This window comes from Talpa occidentalis, unplaced genomic scaffold, assembly GCF_014898055.3.
Source record: "Talpa occidentalis isolate TD23 unplaced genomic scaffold, MPIMG_talOcc4v2.1, whole genome shotgun sequence".
Lineage (NCBI taxonomy): Eukaryota > Metazoa > Chordata > Mammalia > Eulipotyphla > Talpidae > Talpa > Talpa occidentalis.
In genome coordinates this window covers 114301293-114326084 of record NW_026555331.1, presented here as the reverse complement: position 1 = coordinate 114326084, position 24792 = coordinate 114301293, and the positions used below count along the sequence as shown (strand labels likewise).

General features: G+C 36.9%; 1 protein-coding gene across 1 annotated transcript; it reads left to right on the top strand.

Moving 5' to 3' along the window:
* Nucleotides 1–431: 431 nt before the first annotated feature.
* On the top strand, nucleotides 432–19689 carry LOC119250292 (60S acidic ribosomal protein P1-like). The gene is made up of 2 exons (XM_037518051.2): nucleotides 432–631; nucleotides 19302–19689. The coding sequence occupies exons 1-2, from the start codon at nucleotides 432–434 to the stop codon at nucleotides 19687–19689; spliced, it is 588 nt and encodes a 195-aa protein (XP_037373948.1).
* Nucleotides 19690–24792: the final 5103 nt, after the last annotated feature.

Sequence of the window (24792 nt, the reverse complement as noted above, 5' to 3'; positions counted from 1 at the left end):
CAGCATAATGCAAACTTTCAAAAAGCAGAGAAAACCTGTCTTGGAAAGGGAAGATATACCCCCTGCCCCAAACCACTGAGGATAGAGGTTAAGTGAAGCCTTCTTTGCAGAGTTAATTCCATTCTCAAGTCCTGATACATAAGAAATTGCTTGGACAGGAAAGAAAGAGGTATGTGGGTGGATGGTAAATGAAGATGGCCAGGCTTTAGCCACTGGCCTCTGTGGCTATCACCTGCGGTCTTGTTTGTGCTAATACAGGAGGTGCATGGGTGGGGCACTCTTTCCGGATTGTGAGCACCTGGAGCATGATGCAGGTGTGCACAAGTGGGCACACCTGAGTCTGGAGGCTGAAGCTATAGGGGTGGCTATATGGGTGGAGTCAGGCAAAGGACAGCTGCGTGCAACTGATATGGCAGAAAAGCAATGAGAGGATGAGTGACTACAAACAGAGACGCAGGACCACAAGACGATGCCAGAGAGAGCCCAAAGAGAAAGAGCACAGATTCCCCTGGGGCTCGGAGACCTGCCAGGCTTCTCACCCCTCAGCACCTGATTGCTCTGCCGCCTGGTTGGCTGCTGGCACTACAGTGGGAAACAGCACCATTGTCAAAGGAAGCATTGTACATTTAGAGTAAAAGCTGGAATTTGGTATTTTTATTACAGATAGTGAAATTCCAGTGGAATGTATTTGAAACTCCAAAAGTGCTTGTGCCTACCTTTGAACACTTGCCCCCTCCTAGTCACCCCATGAGACTTCAGTCTCTGTACATTCAGAGGACAGGAGGCCAGAGAGGACTTGCTTTGGCATTTTCTAATGGGCTGATATACCTGCTGAGTTCACATTGGGCAGTGACGACGGTGCACCAGAAAATTCTCTACATGGGGGAAATAGACAAAAGTCTTCTTTGACTAACAAACTGAGTTTGATTGTTGGTTAGCAACTGGTCAGCATTTGTTCACTATTAAATATTTGTAAGGGCAGGACTGGCCACAGTGCAGGTTCTCTGATCCCATGCAGACTGGGTAAAGGAGGAGTCAGAGTCCTCAGTGGTTTTTTGCAGGTCTTTTATTGGGGTTCACCAGGCATATGGCAGGCAGGGGTGCTGGGGGGCCAAGAGGCCGGCAGTCCTCCCAGCCCCCAGCAAATCCTCACTCTATCTGGGCTCTCTGGCGTTCTCTGCTTCTGCCTCTTTTTCTCTGCTTCTCTCTCAGCTTCTCTTTCGGCTTCTGCTGCTGCTTTCTCGGCTTCTTGCGTCCCTGTGATGCCGCCCTTAAAAAGCACAGTCTTAGCGCAGGTGTACCCACTTCAGGTGCCCACCATCAGGCATGCATTCAGGATCACAGAGTTCCCTCATCTATCCTGATGGTGGGAGGGCAGAAAAGCCTGATACCTTTTACCGTACCCTACAATATTATATTATTTTTCCACTTCTTTAATATTTAAATAAAACACCAATATCTTACTAGAAGTAATAACAATAATAAAAGTAATGATATGTTATACCATTGAAGTGTTTACTCTGTGCTACGCCCTAGACCATTTTATCTTTATCTCTTGTTCTCATATAGCAAGCCCCTACATATCCAAGCTGACATTCTCTTCATATATATCAGTAAGAATTGGTATAACTAATACTAGATAAATTATATTCCTTAAGTAAGAGGACAATGAGGCTGCACTCTATATTCCTTTGAATTTTAGTACTAAAAGTCAATTATTTCTTCAAAATTTTCTGTCAAGTTTTAGATGGCATTGCTGTCTGACATCCTCAATAATGTTTAGTAGAGTTATGTAGTCATGGCCAGATTTAAAGATAAAATTTCACAAAAATACCGAGTGTAAGTGGTCTGTCTCGGAGTCTTATTTTTTTGTTTGTTTGTTTGTTTGTTTTAATTAGTGATAGCTCATTATTTTACATCTGTAGGGTAAAGAAAATGTCAGGCTTTTCTGCCCTTCCGCCATCAGGATAGATGATGGATCCTTGTCCTGAATGCATGCCTGATGGCGGGCACCTGGAATAGGGTGTGGGCATAGGTAGATGGGATTCAGCTGAGCTAAGACTGTGCTTTTTTAAGGGCGGTGTCACGGGGACGCCAGCAGCAGCAGCAGAAGCCGAAGCCGAAGCCGAAGCCGAAGCCGAAGCCGAAGCCGAAGCCGAAGCCGAAGCCGAAAGAGAAGCCGAGAAGCAGCAGAACAAACGCCAGAGAGCCCAGATAGAGTGAAGACTTGCTGGGGGCTGGGAGGCCTGCCAGCCTCCCAGCCCCCCAGCCAGCACCCCTGCCTGCCATATAACTGGTGAACCCCAAATAAAAAACGTGCAAAACTACTGAGGACTCTGACTCCTCTACCCGGTCTGCATGGGATCAGAAAACCTGCACTGTGTCCAGTCCTGCCCTTTACAACATCCTTGTGTGGTTTTTCAATATAGGATTTCTCTACTCAGGTGTGGTCACCATAATTTGCCCACCACCAAAGCACCCATAGTCCTCCGCCATAGAGTCTTACTCTTACAATTGCATCTAAGACCCACAGCTGATCATTTTTCAGCAGCACGGAGGATTCCTCTCTCACTTGCTTTGTATTCTCCCTCACATGCCAGGCCTTCCCCCACATTTCTATGTGTAGGAGCACTTTTTCTCTCTCTCCAACCACCTTTCACACTTTACCATTCTTCCCTGCTCTGTTTTTCTTCAGAGTACTTATCATCACTTGACATATTTTACAAGTAACTCATTTATTGTTTAACAGCCCCTCTCACATATATCCCCAGTGCTTAAGACAGTGACTGTTATATAAGGTGCTGAATAAATAAATATTTGTTGAAAGTATAAATCAAAAAAAGTTCACAAATTATTTATTACCAGTACTGGTTTCTCCTTTAATTGAACAAACAGCTTGGTAAAACTGCGTGTGCTCATCTAACCTTCTTACAAGTAGAAAGTGGCAGGAGCTCTAAATTTCTGTGGGAAATTGTCTCACCAGTTCCCCCTATGCACTAGATATTATAATGCTGAGATGCTGAGACATATGAATCTCTTTTTAACTTAGCAATCATTGTCTATTAATATTTTTCTATACCAGCTGGCAAAAAATTCCTAGAATAATAATAGTTGTAACAAAAATGCAAATTCCCAACTGCACTTAATTGATGCTATTTCAACTGAAACACTTAAAAATAGCTAAGGGTTTGAATCATTAGATTGTGTTTTGCTTTGAAAATATCAGAGATCCCAAATCATAGTCACATGTCAACCAAGCATAGTTTAATCAAAAATATTTATTTCTCTTTCTAGGGAACAAAATACATATCTCAAACATTTTTTAAATAAAAGTACTTTTATATTCTATTTATCAATCAAGGAATTCCTGAGAAAGAACTCGTAGACATTTTATCCTATTAGCTTTTTAAAAAAATATTTATTTAAGCATACAAGAACTGGGGTACAGGCCAGAGTAGTAGGGGGTGAGAGGTTTCACTGGAGAGAGACTGGGGAACAGAACAGGCAGATTGACTGAAATACACTGCAAAGGGGAGCAGCGGTCGAGTCAGGAGAGGTCTGCTGTGCCATGTGGGTATCTCCTTGGCTAGGGATTGAACTCATGCTGCAGTGGCTGCAGATAAGTTCTATAGGTTGCGTCTTAATCCCTTGTGCCACCAGGGAGGCCCTGCTATTAGCTTTAACTTAACTTTGATATCACCAGAAATTCAAATATGCCTTATGTAGTGAAATAACCAGATAGTTTAATTAAATACAACATAAATAACCAAAAGTCTAAAGGAATATGAGAATATTAGTTTCTCATGTTCTCTCTTTCAATATCACAATGCACAACCTCACACATAAGCAGACTCACATCTCTGAATCTAAGAAAATGCTATTACAGACTTCTTATATTCGTCAACACATGGGGGGAAAAAAGTTATTCTCAGCTTTAATATAAACAAAATGGGGCCTCCATGGTGGTGCAAGGGGTTAAGCACCACACTATGAAGCAATCTGCAGCCTCTGCAGCACAAGTTCGATCCCCAGCCGGCCAGGGAGCAACACACATGGCACAGCAGACCTCTCCTGTCTCACCAGCTGCTCCCTTCAGCAGTGTATTTCAGTCAGTCTGCCTGTTCTGTTCCCCACTGTGTCTCTGGTGAATCCTCCACTCCCCTGCACCTCTGGCCTGTACCCTCCAGCTCTTATATGCATAAATAAATAAATCTTTAAAAATAAAATAAACAAAATGAATGTCATAAGACATAGACTGCTTTAAGTTCAAATATCTACGTTTCTCCATTTGGGTTATGAGAGTGAAGGGTAGTGACCTGTTCATAACACAAAAGCCCTATGGAAAAAAATTAAACCCTTGCTTCGAACTCTAAAGCCAAGCTCAATATGTTACCTGATCGGGAATAATAAAAAAAAAAATTATTATTTATTTATACCTAATTTCCCCTAAGAATTATTTTAATTGAATTTTGAGTACTATTTTCCTGATTTCAAAAATTTGTGTGTTTCAATCAGAAATGAGATCACAGAGAAGCCAAAGACACAAATCACCTATATATAAAACAAAACATTGGTTTTAAAAAAGTAAATAATATAATGCAAGAAAAAGGGCCACTCACACAGCATTTAATGTTAGCCACATATACAACCTGTCAGTATTTTTATTCTCAAGAGAGCTTGTCTACCGGGAATATATTCTTCCAGTATTTCTATTTAGAAATATTTATGTTGTAAAGATCAACACTGAGATATATTTTACAATAATTGAACTGCTTATCCACTCATTCAGAAACAAGGTAAATCAATGTAACTTATTTTTGAACTCATAAAATCTTTGCCTTAAAATAACTTGTTTAGGGGGCCTCCCTTGTGGCACAATGGGTTAAGACGCAACCTATAAAGCTATTTGCAGCTGCTGCAGCTTGAGTTTAATGCCCAGCCAGTGGGGTGACCCACATGACGCAGCAGACCTCTTCTGACTCACTCACTGCTCCCCTCAGCAGTGTATTTCAGTCGGTCCTCCTGTTCTGTTCCCCACTCTGTCTCTGGTGAATCCACTTAACCCCCATTGCTCTGGCCTGTACCCCAGTTCTTGTATGAATAAATAAATCTTTAAAAAATAACTTGTTTAATTAAATATAAAAAGGTTATTTTTAATCAACTGCTTCTCTGCCACATACAAAATCACCATATAAATGTCACTAAGTGCTTTTGTTACATATATAGTAGCAAGTGAAATGTAATGCAAGTCTCAAATAATCTAAAACTTCCAAATAAATGTCATGTTTTGAAATGGATAATAGCGGAATTTTTGAAATGTTATTTCATCAACCATCATTGTTCTACAAAATCATGGTAGTAAAAGTAAACTTTATAATAATATAAAGTGTAATGTGATTTTAAAGAGAACATATTGTGTGTCTTTTTGTGAATCCAGTTTCATGCTTTCATCTACTGTTTAATCCGCACTGGAAGGGCAAGAGCAGCATCACACCAAGAAGTAGGGAAGAAGAGAAACAGGATTTCACTTGGGGAGTTAAACCCTAAATTCAACAGAGATAGAATTTACAAATAAGAACTTGGCAATAAGTAAATGAATTAAAAAATTAATGATGTTGAAGAAAAAATGTACCTTCTAGAAGGAATTTTTTCAGAATTATACACAGAGATAAATAGAGGAGTTTTGGCAGAAGCTATCCATCATTATGTAAGGAAGAGATTGCCCTGACCAAAATCTTAATCCCTCATAAAAAAAGAGTCAGTGACTCTATTGAGAAAATGATACATCTGTCTGTTTTGGCCTGTGGGCATCAAATATTGAAATCACATTACTACCCCCTCCACTCCATTCCCAACTCTCAAACAAAGTTCTTGTGCTATTGTCAACCAGTAATCTTATGATAATTGTCTCCTCATGTACCTTATCTGAAGGAAATGTACTATGACAGTTATATTTTGATTATAAAAAAAATTGGCATTGTAGTTTATATATGTCACTTTTGATTTTAACCGACATGTATCAGCCTTAAGTTTGATCAATATATCTTATTAAACTATACCAAGAATTAGTCCTGATAATGATTCCAAATGTCCCTTTGCAAGGAATCTATCTTTGACAAATGAGGGATCTCTTTAATATCTTCAAGATTAAATCTACAAATCTTACAGTACTGTACTACAAATAATTGTAAACTTTCAAGAAATTATGTTTACTAATTTTGCAAAGACTTCATAAACTCTGCTACTCTAAAGGCTATGTTATAAACTCAAGATGTTCTATAATAAATCTCTTTTTCCTTACTAGGAAGTAAGGGGTTTTTTTTTGTTCCTGTATTTAAACATATAATTTTATGGATAGGGGGTAATTTATAAGTCTGGATAGATGTGGAAAAATTTATACATTTTTAGTTCCTTCTTAATAGAACTCTATCTATTATGATCTAAGGTATCTTTGGGGAATTCTATTTCTATTATTTCTTTTAAGATTTTGCTTCAAGCACCTGGATCCCAGGAGGACATACACTGGAGAAATCTGGAGGCTTTACATAATTGTCTCTGAATAACCCTTGAATTAGTTCTTAATCAGAAGCAGGAATCTTTCCATGTAAAGGGTCAAATCTGTCAAGTAAAAACTGAATTCTGCAGTGTCTTGACTCAAGATCCAGTACACATGGTAATGACTATTTCTGCTCTTCACTAGTAATTTAAAATCCTTCAATCAAGAAATAGCAAGAAAAATGTTTAAATAAGCCTTTAATGTCATTAGGCTTATATCTCTAGATTCTTGTTTTCTGGTCCTACTCCACTTCCAACTAATCCAAAGATTAAGTATGTAATGAGAAAAAAATAACTGAGGAATAAAATCAACACTATGAATTTGGAATAATGTGAGTCATTTGTTTATAAATTTCTTCTACAAGGCTTATGCTTAACTGTTCAATACTGATAGATTGCAAACTTCTGATAACTGATAATAGAATGTGTGTATGTATATGCATATATGTGTATGTATGTATGTATGTATCTTGTTTTATGTATATGTATGTGTATATATGTAATGCATATGTATATGTAGTGTAATGCATATGCATTTGTATATATGTTTATTATGTATATACATTAAGACACATTATATATAATGTGTATATATTATATATGTGTATGCAATTATATATTAATTATGTGTATAATGTATGCACATTGTGTATATAATGTATATACTTTTGTATATATAACGCATATACATTTCTGTATATGTATATATGTGTTTATATACACAGAAAACAAGATACTTAAAAATAGGTATTTACCTTTAAAATAGTACTTTTATTTACTCAATTAAAACAATATTTTTGTGCTAAAACATACTAGAATTAAAGCTGTTCATAGTACTAGGATAAAAATTTGAGGATTACAGAATTTAATACAGAACTGACATTCTGTATTAAACTGACTCACTCCTCAGTTTCAAATAACTTGCTAGGGCAACTGACAGAACTCACAAAAACATTTTACTTACCAGATTACCAGTTTATTATGAAAAAATTTTAACTCAAGGACAGCCAGATGGAAGAGATGCATAGAACAAGATGTACAGAAAGGGCACAGGCCTTTTCTTAGTGTGACATACTCAATCTCCACGCATTCACCACCCAGAATGTCTCTGAATCCAATCCTATGTGGGACCTTATGGATACTGTATGACATAAACACTATAGATTCCCTAAACAAATTGGTCACTGGTGATTGAGTCAACTTTTAGCCCTTATCCACTCCCAGAAATTCAAAGTGTGGGACTGAAAATTCTAACATTAGATCTATGGTTGGTTCCCCTACCATTAACCATCTTTAAGTTCTTTGCAAGTCACCTCATTAACAAACTCAATTGCAGTTGAAAGAAACTTGTTATGAATAACAGCGACACCAGTTAAACTTATAGATCTGAAGCTATTTCAGGAACTGAGGACAATACCACCAAATACCATGAGTGTTATTTAGAAAGAAGGATGTAGAAAGAATGAATACTCCAATAGGCAAGTTTCCTGGATCAGTGTATCTCACACTTCAATGTGCACATGAACCACTTAGAAATCTAATTTGGGCTTCATAGGAAACTTGAAATAAAAAGCAAATAATCCTGATCTCTGTTCTCAAGGGGATCAAGATTGAAGGAGCAGTTTATAGCTCAGTGATAACTTAACCTTCCAGTATGAAAACAAAAACATATGGAGGTAGGATTACAATCCTGAAGTTAGAAATGTGATGTAAATCCTCAAAATAAAATAAGTTAATATTTAACCCTTATGGATTACTTGCTAATTCCAACACTCTGCAGACATTTTTACAGTGTTAACTCATTTTCTCCTATTGTTAATAAATGCGATAAAGAGGTATTATATTTTGCATCTTTAGACATGGAGGTATAGAAAGCACTTCATTTAGTTTATAATTTACAACCTGTCTATTTACCAATTTATTTCAATTTGCTTATAAAATTATTTCTGACTTCTCTGAATATTTTGTAGCAAGCATGCACTCTATTATAATAACAAAATAACACAGCTGTGCATATTCACAGAGTGAATTCTTTAAGATTATGCAATGTCAGTATTGGTTATTGTACTAGTCCTGGCCCGCTGAGAAGCGCATACAAACAGGATTAAATGAGAAAAAAAAAAAAAAAAAACTGATAGGGGAAAAGACTCAGAGTAAATGGGGAGGCAGCAAAGGGAGGATTTGTGGTAATTAGACCATGATACAAGTAAGGCTGATAGAAAAGGAAAGCAGAAGAGCGAAAGCGAGGTAGTTTAGTCAGCCAGTCAGTTAATTAGTTATTGTGGAGGCAGCTCTGACTTCCATGCCAAGAAGTTAGGTGAGGTTGATGAGTCCTTGAGTCAAAATTACTCTTCAGAGGAGTGCTGCATCTGCTAGGAACATGACTGCCTGGGTATGTCTACCAGACTTAGTGATTGGCAGGAAAGGTCTGAGGGGTGCCCTTTAGCACAAGCAGCAATGTGAATTTCAGAGTGCAGCTTCCAAGCCTGCAGACACTTAAGCTCCCTTAAGTGTCTTAAGTAGATGGAGAGCCAAGAGGTGCATTCCCACGGCCACCAAGGTTATATAGACAGTGCCCTTTGTGGTTTGCCATGCCGAGCCAAATTCCATACATTTAAATTTGTTCCATTCAACCATATGCATGAAATGACAATCGATCTACATGCGCTGTCTGCATATGTTTCCTGGCATCTTGAACACAATTCCAATTCATCTTCTATGTGCACAAACAAAAAAAAAATCAGAATTAAAATCTCAGCATGAAGAGTCTTCTGGAGGCTGTGCAGAATTCTCACAGTGTTTTGAATAGTAAGATTTGGATATGCTAAAGGACAAGTTTCAGTACAACTGGAAAGCCTTGAGCTGCAAACTCATAATTAAAGCTACTTCCTACTGAATTAGGTTACTTATATAGCACATTAAGAGACAGGGGAAAGCTAAAATGAGGAGACACTTAGGAGTCTCTCAAAAAATATTTTGTGACACACAAGCACAGACCAACTAGTGGGGACAACATAAAAATTGTAGTGTTCAATATTATAAATTTTAAACATAACGCTAAATTAGCTTTTTGTTTTTTGTTTTTTTTTTCCCAAGGTCAGTTTCTTTAGCACTAATTTCTATGATTCTTGTATAGGAATTTTCTTACTAAAAAGTCAACTGAGGATCACTAAAAAGTTTACAGTCTTGGGGCCTCCCCCAGTGGCGAGCAGTTGAGTTCTGGGCTGCGAGGCTGCCCGCAGCCTCTGCAGCACCAGTCCCATCCCCGGCCACTGGCGAGTGTCCCACATGGCACGCAGATCTCTCCTGCTACCCTCTGCTCCCCTCAGCAGTGTATTTTGTCAGTCTGCCTGTTCTGTTCCCCTCTCTGGCTCTGGTGAATTCTCTCACCCTCCCGCGCTTCTGACTGTGCCCAGTGCTTGTAGAGATAAATAAATGAATCTTTAAAAAAAAAAAAAGTTTACAGTCTTGAATTTTCAGTCACTATTGTGACTTCAGTGGCGTTTATCCAATGAGTGACTGAAATGCTTAAATGTCATGAAATGTCAATTAAGCAAAGCATTAAGACCTAGTTTTAAACAACTACAACTGTCAAGTTCTGAGGAAGAAACAACAGTTGCCTGTCCCCCTAATTTTAGAAATGGGTTGTTCTCCTGCAATCAAGACTTCTGGCCAACCACAAGTCAGACACAATTTTTCAAGTAGTGAATAGTTTTGAAAATGCATTCTGCAGTAGCAAATCAAAGAATAAATTTTATTTGTGCATTAATGCGGAACGAACTTTTGGTTTGTCATCAGGAAAGTTACATTACAAAACTAATCAGTTCCACAGAAAATGGGGTACACACTGACATGCTCAATTTCTTTCATGGCTACATAGTATTTCTAGAAATGTATAATCTGATAAATATGGATAAATAGATAAAATTTCATTGTTTTTACTTGAAATAAAAGCTTGTAACTCTATATGAAAAGATGTTTTTTTTTTATCTGTTAGCAAAATGTCTACATAGTTCTTTCTGACCATTAATAGATTCAGAGAGCTTATCATTTCATATTCTAACTGAACAAGGAAAAATCTAATAAGAATGGTCCCAAGTCTTAGAGAGATTTAAAAATAAACAGATCTGAGTTTAAAACTGAATTTACTTTAGTAAAATTTTGCAAGGAAAACATTTCATAAAACTTTAAGAAAAAAGGTATAACTTAGAATTTAAAAGAATATGACTCAGGATTTGTAAAGTGTTATAGGACTGTAAGCTACTATTAAGAAGCAGTGTATTCCTAGAATTCTACCAATATAATATATCAGAATATTGGGGTAAATTCAAAGATTGCTCTTAGTAACTTAGAAGCCTCTCACAATTGCGATTAGAAGGAAACTTGATGTGATATAGGTCATACTATTTTAGAAAAATGCCTTTAAATATTAAAAGAAGCATGTGCAGTTGTTTTCTTTGACAAATTTCAGTTTACCTTATTGCTTCTCAAATTTGGAGCAATATTGAGAAAGAAAAATTGAAAGGAGTGCTTAATGGTTGAAAACTTTCTATAACAAAAGCAATTTTATTTTATTTTATTTTATTTTAATTATTTTTGAAAGGCATACTGCCACACTCAGAAGTGTCTGAGTATTAAACACTTAACTACCCTCCTGTTCCACAGATAGATGTTGAGAGTTTATTTGGGGGTGCTAGGAGGAGTGTGTAGTTACTCATATATCCTTGCCCAAAGAATGGTTCTTCTCTTTTTTGGGAGAAGCCTTCCTCTTTGACCCAGATCAAAGCATTTTTAGATAAAAGTGGCATTAGAGATAATCTCCACTCTTCGACTGAAAAACTTTTGTTGAAAGTCTCTTAGACAAGGGCTAATGTGAATTTGTGAATCTGTTTTTAAATTTTTAAGTTTGATAAGAAATAAAATCTGTGCTAGTACAGAGGCAGAGGCATGACTGAGAAACTCATCTTTCCCCCCTCACTTCTAAGAAAATATGAAACAGGTTCACCGAAGAAAATAGCAGACTGTTCCCTTGAAGGCAAATTTTCATTCCAATTTTACTAGATCTTAGCTACAGTCTGCAAAATGTACTTCTGATGTTTTATGCTAAGCACATCTGTTGTTAGTAGCTGGAAGACAAGCATGCTCATTTTTAAGAAGTCTATATAAATGGAAAAGGGTGACATTATGCAAAGTCTTTTATTAAGTATCACTTAGAATAAAATCAGCACTATTTAGTCCATGTAAGCATATTCAAAGAGTTTTTTCTCTAATCCACAAAACATATCTGTGCAAATTATTTCACCCTAAGAGATATGTATCCTTCTTATGGATTAAAAACAGAACATTCCACAGACATTCAGTTTCCAATCATCAGGTATTTACACACTGTAAAAAAAAAAAAAATGTGTAAATAATTACATCAACCAAAATAAGGAAATAAATTTCTGTTCTAAATTTCAATATTTGTGACCACTTAACATAGATAATGAATTAGACCTTCAAAATAAAATGTGACATTAGTTGCTCTAAATACACAGAAACAACTCAGAAAAATACCAACTTTTCTTTGATAGTAAATTAAAATAAAATCCAGGTGTGTGCATGTGTGACTGTTACCAACTATACATTTATCTGACATGGATCACTGGGGAGGGGCCTCACAGGCTCTGCATATCTAACAGAAGCTGCTGTTACTACGCATCTTCAGAAAGTACCATTAAATTTAGAAGCCAAGTGGCTAAATACATAAAAGTAACCAAGTATTGTGGAGAGAATTATTTCAGGCAAAGGAAATAGAATTTGCAAAGGACTGAAGTAGGAAAGTGGTTGCAATTACACCTTTGAGGAAATGACTGAATGATGATGTGGCTGGCACAGGCCTTCAACATTTTTAGTTCTGATTCACAGTAAGAAATTAATTTTATATCACCATTTAATATACACACAGACACAGACACATACACACAGACACACACACACACACACACACATTTTTATGAAACATTTTTCTTTATACTATGATTTTGTTTCTAACCCTTTCTTTCTCTTTTTTACTAATGCAGGTAGAGTCCACTAAGTTGATTTTCCAATTTACTAACAGGTTACCCTGAAGTTTGTTAAAAAATGAGGTAGACACAAGATGATGATGCTAAGTCAGACTGGTCCCAGAATGGGTAGGTTTGCAGACTACTGGAAGGAATTTATTTTGTGAGTTAAAGTAGGGTAACAGATTTAGTGAATAAATATAGATAGCTTTATTACAAATAAATATAGAAACTGTAATTTCACATGGATGTATAACAAATCATTTTATTACCAAATGTCTCATCTATAATAACACAATATTATATTTTGCATGACAAGCATCTTTATCTTATATTTTATCTAGCAACCCTAATCTAAGGTTGATGGGAAATCATTAAAAGATTTTAATCATACTGACAAATGCAAAGATTTCCTTTAAACTCCCTCCAGTTGCCATGGGAAGAAATGATTGAAGAAACAAAGACAACTCAGGTAGGAAACTGCTAACAACAAGGAAAGTCTAGTGTCACCTGTAGGGACAAGGGAATATTGAGAGACTATCACAGAACATAGAATATTGCTTTAGTATAATTGAGAACTGGCAGTTTCAGCAATATGCCAGGTCTAAAAGCAAGAGAGATTTACACTAAGTCAATCTATCATATACAAACATACCTATTATACATGCTTTAAATGTAATTTTATTTCTCACAATGATATCAGTTAAGGGCCTCCCTGGTGGCGTAGGGGTTAAGACACAGCCTATGAGGGTATCCGAAACCACTGCAGCAAGAGTTCAATCCCGAGCTGGCCAAGGAGGTACCCACATGGCGTAGCAGACCTCTCCTGTCTTGCAGCCTGCTCCCTTTAGCAGTGTATTTGAGTATATCTGTCTGTTCTGTTCCCCGCTCTGTCTCTGGTGAATCCTCTCACCCCCACATCTCTGGCCTGCACCCCAGTTCTTGTATGCATAAATAAATAAATCTAAAAAAAATGGTATCAGTTAAAATTCTATCTGGATAGTTAACAAATTTTTACAACTACTCTATTTTTTTTGTTTCATTTATTTCTTTTTTTCTTTTTTCTTTTTTTTCTATTTTTCACATCATTGTTCATTTTTAAACAATAGTTGCTTCCCCTCACCCCCTAAGGTGTAGTCCCCACAGAGTTTCCTTCACCAATGCACGCTGCACCATCACCTCAGTCCCCTGTGCTCCTTCTTCCCTCCCTCTGACCCCTCCTCCCCTCCTCCTCCCCTGCAGGATGTCTCTGATTTATAATTGTCTGTTTTTGCTTTGTTGTGTTTTGTACTGTTATTATTTTTTACACTGATGTCTTATTTTGTTCCCCTATAAAAAAAATTCAGGCTCCAGGAGCCTCAGCAAAATTCCAAGCTCCTAGGTCTAATAGTTTGGAGCCTTGGCTATGGCTTCATCCTGAAGTCAGGAAAATGATTTCAAGTGCCCACCACCCTACCCCTCCATAGGAAAGACTTTGGTATTGTCTCAGTGGATAGTCTGAAAATCTGGGGACATTTTAGCATGGAATCTTTTATGGGACAACATGTTTTCACAGATAATTCATATATTTTTTTATTTAAGTGCTTTTTGTTTACATTTTTAACAAAATATTTTTAAAAAGCTCATTTGGTGTATGGCTTTCTAAGAGTGGATGTATAATCATAGTTTTATCTTTACTCTGGTAAATCAATTAGTCACTTAAAAATTTATTTTACATTTTTAAGTTTTCATATTTGTTTAAAAGTATTAATTTCTCAGAATCATACTCCTAAAGCAGTGATAGTCTTATATCAATAACCTTAATGACAATATTTAGTTTAAAAGCTTTACGTGGTTTCAATTCTCCTTCAACTACATTTTGAAAACCCAACTCACTCTTACTTAGAGAGACTTAGGTTCACTGCATAATTGTCCATGAAATCTCTAGGACTTTTCGGCATCCCTTAAAAGCATGTGGGTAAAGCACTTAAGCTCTATGAAATCAGTTAAACAAAGAAAATCTATTGTTCTTTAAAGCTAACTAGCCTCTGCTGAAATACCACAGGACAATCATAGGGGCCAATAAGTAAGAAGGAAAATGTATTCAAATACCAAAATTAATTCTAATGTCAGCCACTCTGAATAAGTTTTAGTCTTAAAAGATAATGCCTGGATGTATTAAACATAACAAAGGAGTCCTAAGTAATATAGCAAATGATAGAACTCTCCCCCTATAATCATAATAGTCCATGGATTTGCCAGTATCAAGACTTCTTTTAATCTTGGCTTTTTACAGAAACACAATAAATGTACTGTATATATATATATATATATATATAGAGAGAGAGAGAGAGAGAGAAAGAGAGAACTTCAGTTCAGTCACAAGATATTTCCATATGTCTATTATGCTTTAATAGACATAGTTATAATAAGACTTTCCACATTAAATTGAAGCCACCTTTCATCTCACGAAGCATTCAGAAGAATTTAGATTTCTTTAGAATTCAAGCAATTATAATCTACATACCTCCCTTCACCCAACAATTTTCTATTTAAAGTGAATCCAATTATATCCTTTTTCTTTCCATGATATTAACAAAATCTCATGTTAATCAATAACAAGAGTGTTCACCGTTATTCAGAGGCAGAGAAAGTTATGATAACTTGTGGTGAAGATTGTATTTCCAATTAAACAAATTGCTGGCTTGAAGTAACTTCTGGGCTCTCTAAAATCAAGTCAAATTAGATAACCTAAACTAAAAATGCACATGTCTCATCTATCAAAGATCATTAAGAACCCCTTGCAGAGTGATATAATTCTGTCTATTCTATTATCAGTAATCTTATTTTCATAATCTGAAGATGCCAGATTTCTCTCAATTTCAATATTATTGTGTACTAAGTTTGTTTTTAGATCTGCATATTTTTTAGGACAATCCCTAATCAGCATATGCTTTTAGGTTTTGTTATATAAAATAACTATAATTGTCAATGAGAGTAACAGGAATACTTTAGTAATGTATGGTAGCCAAAAATATTAAAGATCTAAGTTCTGTGAACAATGGCTTAACAGCTGTTTCCTACTTGTTCACTGTGTTTTCTTTTTTTTTTTTTTTTTTTAAGATTTATTTATTTATTTATTTATACAAGCACTGGGTACAGTCAGAAGCGTGGGAGGGTGAGAGAATTCACCAGAGCCAGAGCGGGGAGCAGAGCAGGCAGAAGGACCGAAGTTCACTGCTGAGGGGAGCAGCGGGCGGCAGGAGAGGTCTGCGCGCCATGTGGGACCCTCCTCCGGTGGCCGGGGAGCAGCCGGGGATCGAACCGGCGCCGCAGAGGCTGCGGGCAGCTTCGCAACCCAGCGCTCAACCGCTGCGCCACCAGGAAGGCCCGTGTTTTAATTCTTATACCCATTTAGGAAAGGGTTTATTTTCAGCCTACACTTTTAAAAAAAAAGTTACAGCCTTGATAACTGGGTGGAGAATAGACCTGTTGCTTTACATATTTCCTTTCAATTTGTTTCCCTACAATATGAGAGAAATTTAGAATTCGGTAGACATTTCCCTCAATTTTTCTTCAGATAACAAGCTATGAAAAAATATAGCAATTCATTTCAGTTTTTTCAAGTAACATGAACTTCATGTACAAGCTTCAGAATAGGCTTCCAAGCAAAAATAATATGTATGATGCTTCCCTCACACATATGCCATCTTGCACTGCAAGATATAATATCATATGTGATCATTTTCTTAATAGATTGATACATGATTAGATTAATAGCCTGTCCACAGACTCCTTGTTAAACTTAGCAGAAGTTCTCAAATTGACACTTTGGAATATAGAGTTTTATCTTATCTTTTAAGATTTATTTATTTATGCATACAAGAACTGGAGTAGAGACCAGAGGCCTGGGGGTGTGGGAAGTGAGACCATTCACCAGAGACAGAGTAGGGAACAGAACAGGCAGATTAACTGAAGTACACTGATGGGGGTAGCAGCTGGCGAGACAGGAAAGGTCTGCTGGACCAAGTGGGTCACCTCCCTGGTCAGGGATCGAACTTGTGCTGCAGTGGCTGCGGATAGCTTCATGGGTTGCTCCTTGACCCCTTGCGCCACCAGGGAGGCCCTAGAGTTTTATCTTTTAAAGTCTTAATAGCAATTCTATTTTATTATATAAAATTAGGAAATACAATTTGTGAATTACAATATGTCTAAAGATATGAGTACTCTGTCTACAATTTGCCTACAGAACAATATTTTTTCTCTTTGATCAACTGCATAGGATCAAATTTAAATTATTAATGTTAATTTAAAGTCTGTATAATTTTTTGGGCCTCCCCGGTGGCGCAGCGGTTGAGCGCTGGGTTGCGAAGCTGCGCGCGGCCTCTGCGGCGCCGGTTCGATCCCCGGCTGCTTCCCGGCCACCAGAGGAGGGTCCCACATGGTGCGCAGACCTCTCCTGCCGCCCGCTGCTCCCCTCAGCAGTGTGCTTCGGTCCTTCTGCCTGCTCTGCTCCCCGCTCTGGCTCTGGTGAATTCTCTCGCCCTCCCGCGCTTCTGACTGTACCCAGTGCATGTATAAACAAAACAAACAAACAAACCAGCAAACAAATAAATAAAGCATGCCTCTATAAAAAAAAAAATAAAAAATAAAAAATAAATAAATAAATAAATAAAGTCTGTATAATTTTTTGTCCTATGAGTCATAGAATATAATGTTTACTGGCATGTCCATATTTTTCACTTTATAATCCACTTATCAATTTTTATTGATGTGATTTATTTTATTTATATGATATGATTTATTGCAACAGACTCTCTAATAACAGCAGGGAAAAACAAGTGGTGATTACAATTTATTTTCCACTGCATACTTACTAACTTTTAAAAAAAATTACACATATGCTTTAAAAATACATGGACAATTTTGTTTCAGAATAAAATCTATTTAAGTCTTTTTTAAAATACTAAATTCTCAACTAAGAGTATGTCTTAAAAACACCAAATTAAGTTTACATGATATAAAACATAGTTCTGCATCAATCTATTTAATGCCTTCAAAAATGAAGAAATACAAAGGGACACCATTATAGGTTATAACAAAAGTCCTCCATTAAACATACAATAAATTTAAAGCAAATGGATAAGTATATTAAAACAAAGCACACACAAAAAAAGAAAGGACACAGCAGAAAATGAAGAAATTAAGACATTTCATAAAGGTATACTAGCCCACAAGAAAGGGGAGGATGTATTAATGTCAGATTATATATGTACACATGCTTTCCAAATTATCAGTTTGGGAGTAATAAAACATAAAACGGACGTTAATCCTTTTTGAAAGAAATGATTCTTATTTGAACAACACTTTAACATACTCCTGAAGGGCATAAATGTAGAGTTGGATGTAAAGATTTGTCATGCTGTAGATGGGAAGAACAAAATCATATAGATGTTCATTATCTTTAATAACTTAGGAATTCAAAATTGACTCTTACAAAATACCAAGTTATTTTTATGAAAGTAGATACATTGTTTCTGATGTTCATATGGAAAAAAATTTCAAATTAGAAGATCAGAGAGTGGTCTGAAAAAGAAGCTAGGACTAGGGCCTCCCCTGGTGGTGCAACAGCTGCCCGCAGCCTCTGCAGAGCCGGTTCAACCTCAGGCCTCTGGCGAGGGTCCCACATGGCATGACAGACCACTCCTGCCATGCCCGCTGCTCCCCTCAGCAGTGTATTTCGTCACTCCACCTGTTCTGTTCCCTGCTCTGACTCTGGTGAATTCTCTCACCCTCCCGCGTTTCTGACTGTACCCAGTGCTTGTATAAATAAATAAAGAAATCTTTTTTTTTAATTAATTAATTTTATAAAAAAAAAAGAAGATAGGACTAGTCTTACCTGATACTATGCTATATCATAAGGCCTCAAAAACTACTGGTATTAGCATATGAAAAAACAGGCAAGAAATAAAACGAAAAAAGTCAGAAATATAGTCATACACATTTAAGAATTTAGTATATGTTAAAGATAACCTTTTAAATCAGTAAACTAAAGATGAATATTTTAATAAATGGTGTTGACTTTCCCCTTTGTGGCCCGAATGCTCCCCAAGGCAGCAGGAACTGGATTCCCAGTTATTGAGGATAGGTGGATCACTGGACTCTGCTACCAGTGATAAAGAGCCTCCCTGCATGGTTTCACACTCTAGCTCAGTGCCAGAACTTGGCAGGTGCTCTGGTTATCAGAGTTCCATTGAGCTGTGGCCACCTGGCCATGGGGATGCTGTGGGCATCCCCATGGGCTATTCCTTGTGTCTCTACCTCTCACTCTCCTACACCCCCATATATTCCTCTTTTGTTCTAAAGGAGAGTAAGCAGCATTAGAGAAGAAGAATATATATTACACATTTCTGAATGAACATTTGTTATTCTTAAAATAAGTAAGTAAATAAGTTAGTAAATAAATAGAGAAATAATCAATAAGTGGTGTTGGGTCAAATATGGTGCAGTTTGTAAAAAATAAAAAAGTAAAAAATATGTTTAGAATTGTACCACACTATACACCAACATAAACTATAAATAGATTGAAGTTTGAAATGCTTAAAAAGGAAATAAAAAAAAAAATCTAGAAAGAGCTTTCCTCAGCTGTCGCTAAGGTGCTCGGTCCTTCCGAGGAAGCTAAGGCTGTGTTGGGGTGAGCCCCTCACTTCATCCGGTGACTAGCACTGCGCCCGGCAGCGTCTGTCCAGCCCTTGCCCGCACCAAGACTTTGGTCTCGGAGCTCGCCTGCATCTATTCAGTGGCTCTCATCTTGCACGACGACAAGGTGACGGTCACTGAGGATAAGATCAATGTGCTCATCAAAGCAGCGAGTGTAAATGTTGAACCTTTCTGGCCTGGCTTGTTTGCAAAGGCCCTGGCCAATGTCAACATTGGAAGTCTCATCTGCAATGTAGGGGCTGGTGGGCCTGCCCCAGCTGCAGGGGCTGCCCCTGCAGGTGGCCCTGCTCCTTCCACTGCTGTTGCTCCAGCTGAGGAGAAGAAAGTAGAGGCAAAGAAAGAAGAATCTGAGGAGTCTGATGAAGACATGAGCTTTGGTCTTTTTGACTAAAGGTCTTTTGTAACATGTTCAATAAAAATTTGAACTCAAAAAAAAAATCTAAAAAGACATTAATGTTGTATTAAAGTAAGTTTCTGCAAATAAAACTTAAAATACAGATGCCATAAGAAAAAGAAGTATAAATTTGGTTAATTGAAACAAAAAACATCCAGGATGGAAAATAATATCAGCAAATCAAAACAAAAATGGCAAAGTTAAAATCATTAGGCAAATAATAGATGTGGTCCCAAAATACCTGCACATGCTACTGCACATGCTACTTTCAAGTTATGGAGCAAAGCACCAAAGAGTTCAATGGAACATTAAATCACTATGATTTACTGGTCAAGTTCAAAATCCATGAGTTGATACATGTATGTATTATGAGATGTCTAGACTGATGGAACATGAAGTTACCAACATCATCTAGAACTCATTCTGCTGAGAAAATAAAATAACTTGACTCCATCAAGTACTCAGATTCACGATAACATTTGCAGAAAATATAGGAGATAAGGAAATAGTATGATACCTAATAAAACAATTAGATACATCGAAAAGAAGGCCATTCTTCCATAAAATCAGAATAGTTTCTTTAACAAGTGTTTGAAATGAAAACCACTCAAGCAAACAACAACAAAAACTTTCCAGATTCAAAGAGAAGTAAGGCACAGAAAAAGTACATATAACATGATCCTGGATTCAATCTTAGTTTGTAATGCCAGATATTAAGGATTATTTAGAGAAAATTGGGGAAACCTGAATTTATTGATAAGATGACTATATAACATACAAAAGTAGCAATTATTAAGAATGATTGATTCTAAGGCACAAAAAAACACTTCTTCACAACACTATTAATTCTCTTGGTCATCCAACACATGGAGAAATATCTGGGTATCTTTCACATATGGTTCTCCAAATTCTCCGGTTTCACAAGATGTACCAGTCTGTTTTTATAAGTTCTTGAAAACTTAAGAGGAACCACTACAAATGGAGATTCAAACACTATACAATTTATGGAAAAATTGACTTTCTGTCTGCCTGAAGATAATAATATCAGCAGAGCTGATAAAGCTTTTTAAAAAATCTATCATTCTTATTGATTATCTGCTTTCCTGGTTGTCTCTTAGACTTTAATATGTGGGGGTGAGGAAATGATTATTTTACACACCTTTGTTTTGTTTTATTCTTCCAGGCTTCTTGATTTTGAACAGTTTAACTTATTCCAGGAATTGGGTCATATAGTTTACCCTCATAAATATTAAATAGGCATTATCAATATTATTCACAAATATTTAGTAACAACCTTTCATAAAAGTAGAAATGCTGCCACCTATAAAATCTCAATGACACCTTTTGATGGATTTTATTTTTAGAGGAACTTTAAAGAACAAAGTGGCAGCTGACAAAGCTGCAGTAACAGGAATAACTCCATCCCCAGCAGGCCAGGGAAGGTCATTGTCTCCAGGTGGTTTCATTTATGTCTGATACCTTTCAAAAACCTCTGTATCAAACACCTAGAGTAAAACACACAGATTCCCAGGTGTGGACTTATTATAAAAATACTGTGGAGGTGTGTAGAACTCTTTCAGGAAGAGTTCCAAAAATCATATTTGGAGGAAAGTAGCCTAATATTTCCCTTCTAAAAGTTTACTTCCAACAACTTCAGCTAATCTTGTGTGGTCTCAAACATTCACTATCTGTCAAACATTCAGGATCAAAAGCACATTCGCTTTAATCATGCCTTCTGCTCTAAACTAAGAATAAACAGATTACAGGACTCAATTTTAAGCTTCAGTCCCACAGAAAATAAAATTTACAAAACAGCATTACCAGGATTATTTCCATTTGTTAAATGGAATCTGTGTTCAAATAGAAATTTGCCTGAGAAAACATTTATGGGACATAATGGGTGCTTCCTTCTCGCCACATCCCTGTCCCACACCCTCAGAAACATGCTTCAATATTAGTCAAGAATAACAAATGAACTCATCCCCCAAAAAAAGATGGAGAGAGAAAATGCACTTTCTTTCCATTAAAATAAAAGGATTCATATGCAGATTGTGTAATTGTCCCCAGATATTACAAAGAACAGACATCTGAGACCACTCGCTGAACCAAAACCTTTAACTTCTGCCTTCTCCCTATAGATGTGCCCTATTCAATAGTGTGTGTCTTGCAGCTGTAGTGGTAACAATTTGGGGGAAGCTGGAAGAAGATATTAAAGAACCCAAAGAATAAAAGGCAAAGGTGGATGGAGAAAGATTGTTTCTGTTTTGAATTAATAGAAAAACTAACAGAGGAGCATTTCGCCACCTGTATCTATGTCAGTGTCATTTATTCCAGTGTGGAAATAATTTGAACTGATGTACACAAAGGAAAAGGGGGAAAAGAAAATAAACTACAACCAGGCTATTTAAATAATGTACCCTAGTTTACTCACTTAAAAATGTGAAAAGCAAAACCATGTAACTACAGCATCACTGCCCTGCTTCTGTACCTTATCTCATACTTTATTCGCCATCTGGGTGATGTGTTTGCTTCCTTTTTTCCCTCTTTAATTCATTATCTTATCTTCTTTTTTCCGGTTCCATGACCCTACAAAACGGGTGGTCTGTTTCATGTTCCTAGACACAATATTCCTGTTCAAATTTGATGGGTGACATAAGGTTTGTGTATTCAAATCCTATTTTATGCCCTGCTCCACACTTCTCATCCTCAGGATCATTAGTCACAGTATGTGTTCCATGCTGCGCCCAGAATGTCTCAGCTGATAATGACATACTCACAGAGCATTTTAGTCTCTATTTTACTAACAAAGTATCAGTATCCCACACAATTTGTCCCTTGTGAGTCAGCTCTCTCAAAAGCTTGCATCTTAATATATAGAAAACATTTATCTCCTTAGAATTCCCAAGGTGCATTTTGGTCAAAGGAGAGTTACTCAGGTTAACAAATAGAAAATGACATTTTTGAAAGCTCAAGGTTAATAATGAAAATTTTTCAATGGGCTTGAATTTTCAAACACCTTATTATAAACTAATTCAGTTTTAACCACATAAGTCACCCATGGGATGATATAATAAATTGGGGAAAGGGAGAAATTATCATAGTGAATTCTTGGGATTGAATGAGAATTCTTTTAATTCTTTTATTTAATGTTACAAATGTGCAAATACATCTAATGGAACAAAAATAATTAATGTTTCAAATCATTAATTTTTGTAGCAATAAACCTCAGAGAAAGAAAAAATCTAACATTATCTCAGCCTGCTATATACAGAATATATATGAAATTGCCATAGACATTTATGAAGATTTCACAAAAGCCCCAATAGAATGAATTTTGCTTTATTGATGGAGAAAACATGAAAATCACCCAGTGATGAAAGTAAATTAAGATTCATAAATTTTACCATAATTGTAACTCCAGTTTACCTAAACTTATATTCATGGTCTGATTGGTCTCCAGTCACATATTTTGTTTGGGCAATGGCCATTGTGGTAATTAAATCTTGAAAATGATCCCCAATGAACCGTGCCTCCTGCTATCCATACCCTAATGAAGTCACCTCAACATTGAACCTGCTCTGACCATATTTAACCAAAACATAATGGCATAAATAATAATGCATGAGTTTAAAGATAGCTTCTTGGGCCTCCCCGGTGGCGCAGGGGTTGAGCACTGGGCTGTGAAGCTGCCCGCAGCCTTTGCAGCGCTGGTTCGATACCTGGCCACCGGGCGAGAGTCCCACATGGCACGCAGACCTCTCCTGCTGTGCCCGCTGCTCCCCTCAGCAGTGTCCTCATTCTGTCTGCCTGTTCTGCTACCCGCTCTGGCTCTGGTGAATTCTCTTACCCTCCCGCGCTTCTGACTATACCCAGTGCTTGTATAAATAGATAAAATAAATCTTAAAAAAAACAAATAAATAAATAATAAATAAAAAAATAAAAATAAATAAGATAGCTTCGAATCCCTAAAAGTTTTATGGCAGCCTCTTGAAATGCTCACTTATCACAAGAACCATGGAAAAAGTCTAACAAACTAAGATCTCTGTGCTATGAGAATACTCACCTAAGCCTGCCAGGAAAAGAGGCCATGTGGAGAAATAACCATCTTAGTGCAGCTGCCAGACATGTGAGTAAAGGAATCATCTTAGATATTCCAGCTCCAGAAGGTCTCTAAGAAAAAAAATTACCTAACATTATTTAAGCTGTCCCAGCAATCTCCAGCCATTTGCCCACTCTAGGTAAGGACCACAGATAAGTTGCCGGCACTGACCTGCCTGAATTCCTAACCCATACAATTTCTATCAAAATATAGTGGGTGTTGCATGTCATTAAATGATAGGATAAATAATTATCCAACAATGAATAGCTAAAACAGAATCTGGTTCCTGGGTACTTGCATGGGCGAAATATAGAATATATGGCATTAGCTTTTGCACCAGGTGTTGGGCAGAAGCTTGAAGCACATTGAAGATCTTGTTAATATAACCTAAAAAGGAATCAGAGACTGCTGTGGACCTTTGTTCAGATCAAAGGTGCTGTCCAATTGAAAGTTTTTGCTGTTCTAAAGAACTTACAGTTCTTAAGGGCATACCTTATTAAATCTTTGATAAATGAATAGGAGTCCAAAAATTTTAAGGAATTATTCCACAATAGCATAACATAGGGCCCAATATAGAGAATGAATTTTTGGATTTGTGGTTCTAACTTTTATTGCATGATGGAAGCGCAACAATCTTAACAGAGTGATATGGAAAAGGCATCACCTGTTTGACTAAAAAGCATTGAGTACAAATTTTAAAAGTACTTCCTGAAGAGAAAGAGAGCCAAGTAGAGCCTGGAATTCCAACCTTCCCAGTTCAGGTACCACACAGGACAGTCGAGAAAAATTCTCTAGAGCCTCAGTCTCCATGTACATGCCACCTAATTGTAGGAGGAACCCAACATGGAATCATTCAGCTGAGCCCTGGTAACTGGAAGTTAGACTTCTATGCTTGGTGTGTCCTTCCTCAGAGCTCTCAAGGGCACTACTATGCTTTGCCAGGTTGGCTGATATTGTACAACAACATTTAGCATTGGGTTTGTTTTCCCTGTTTTTAATTT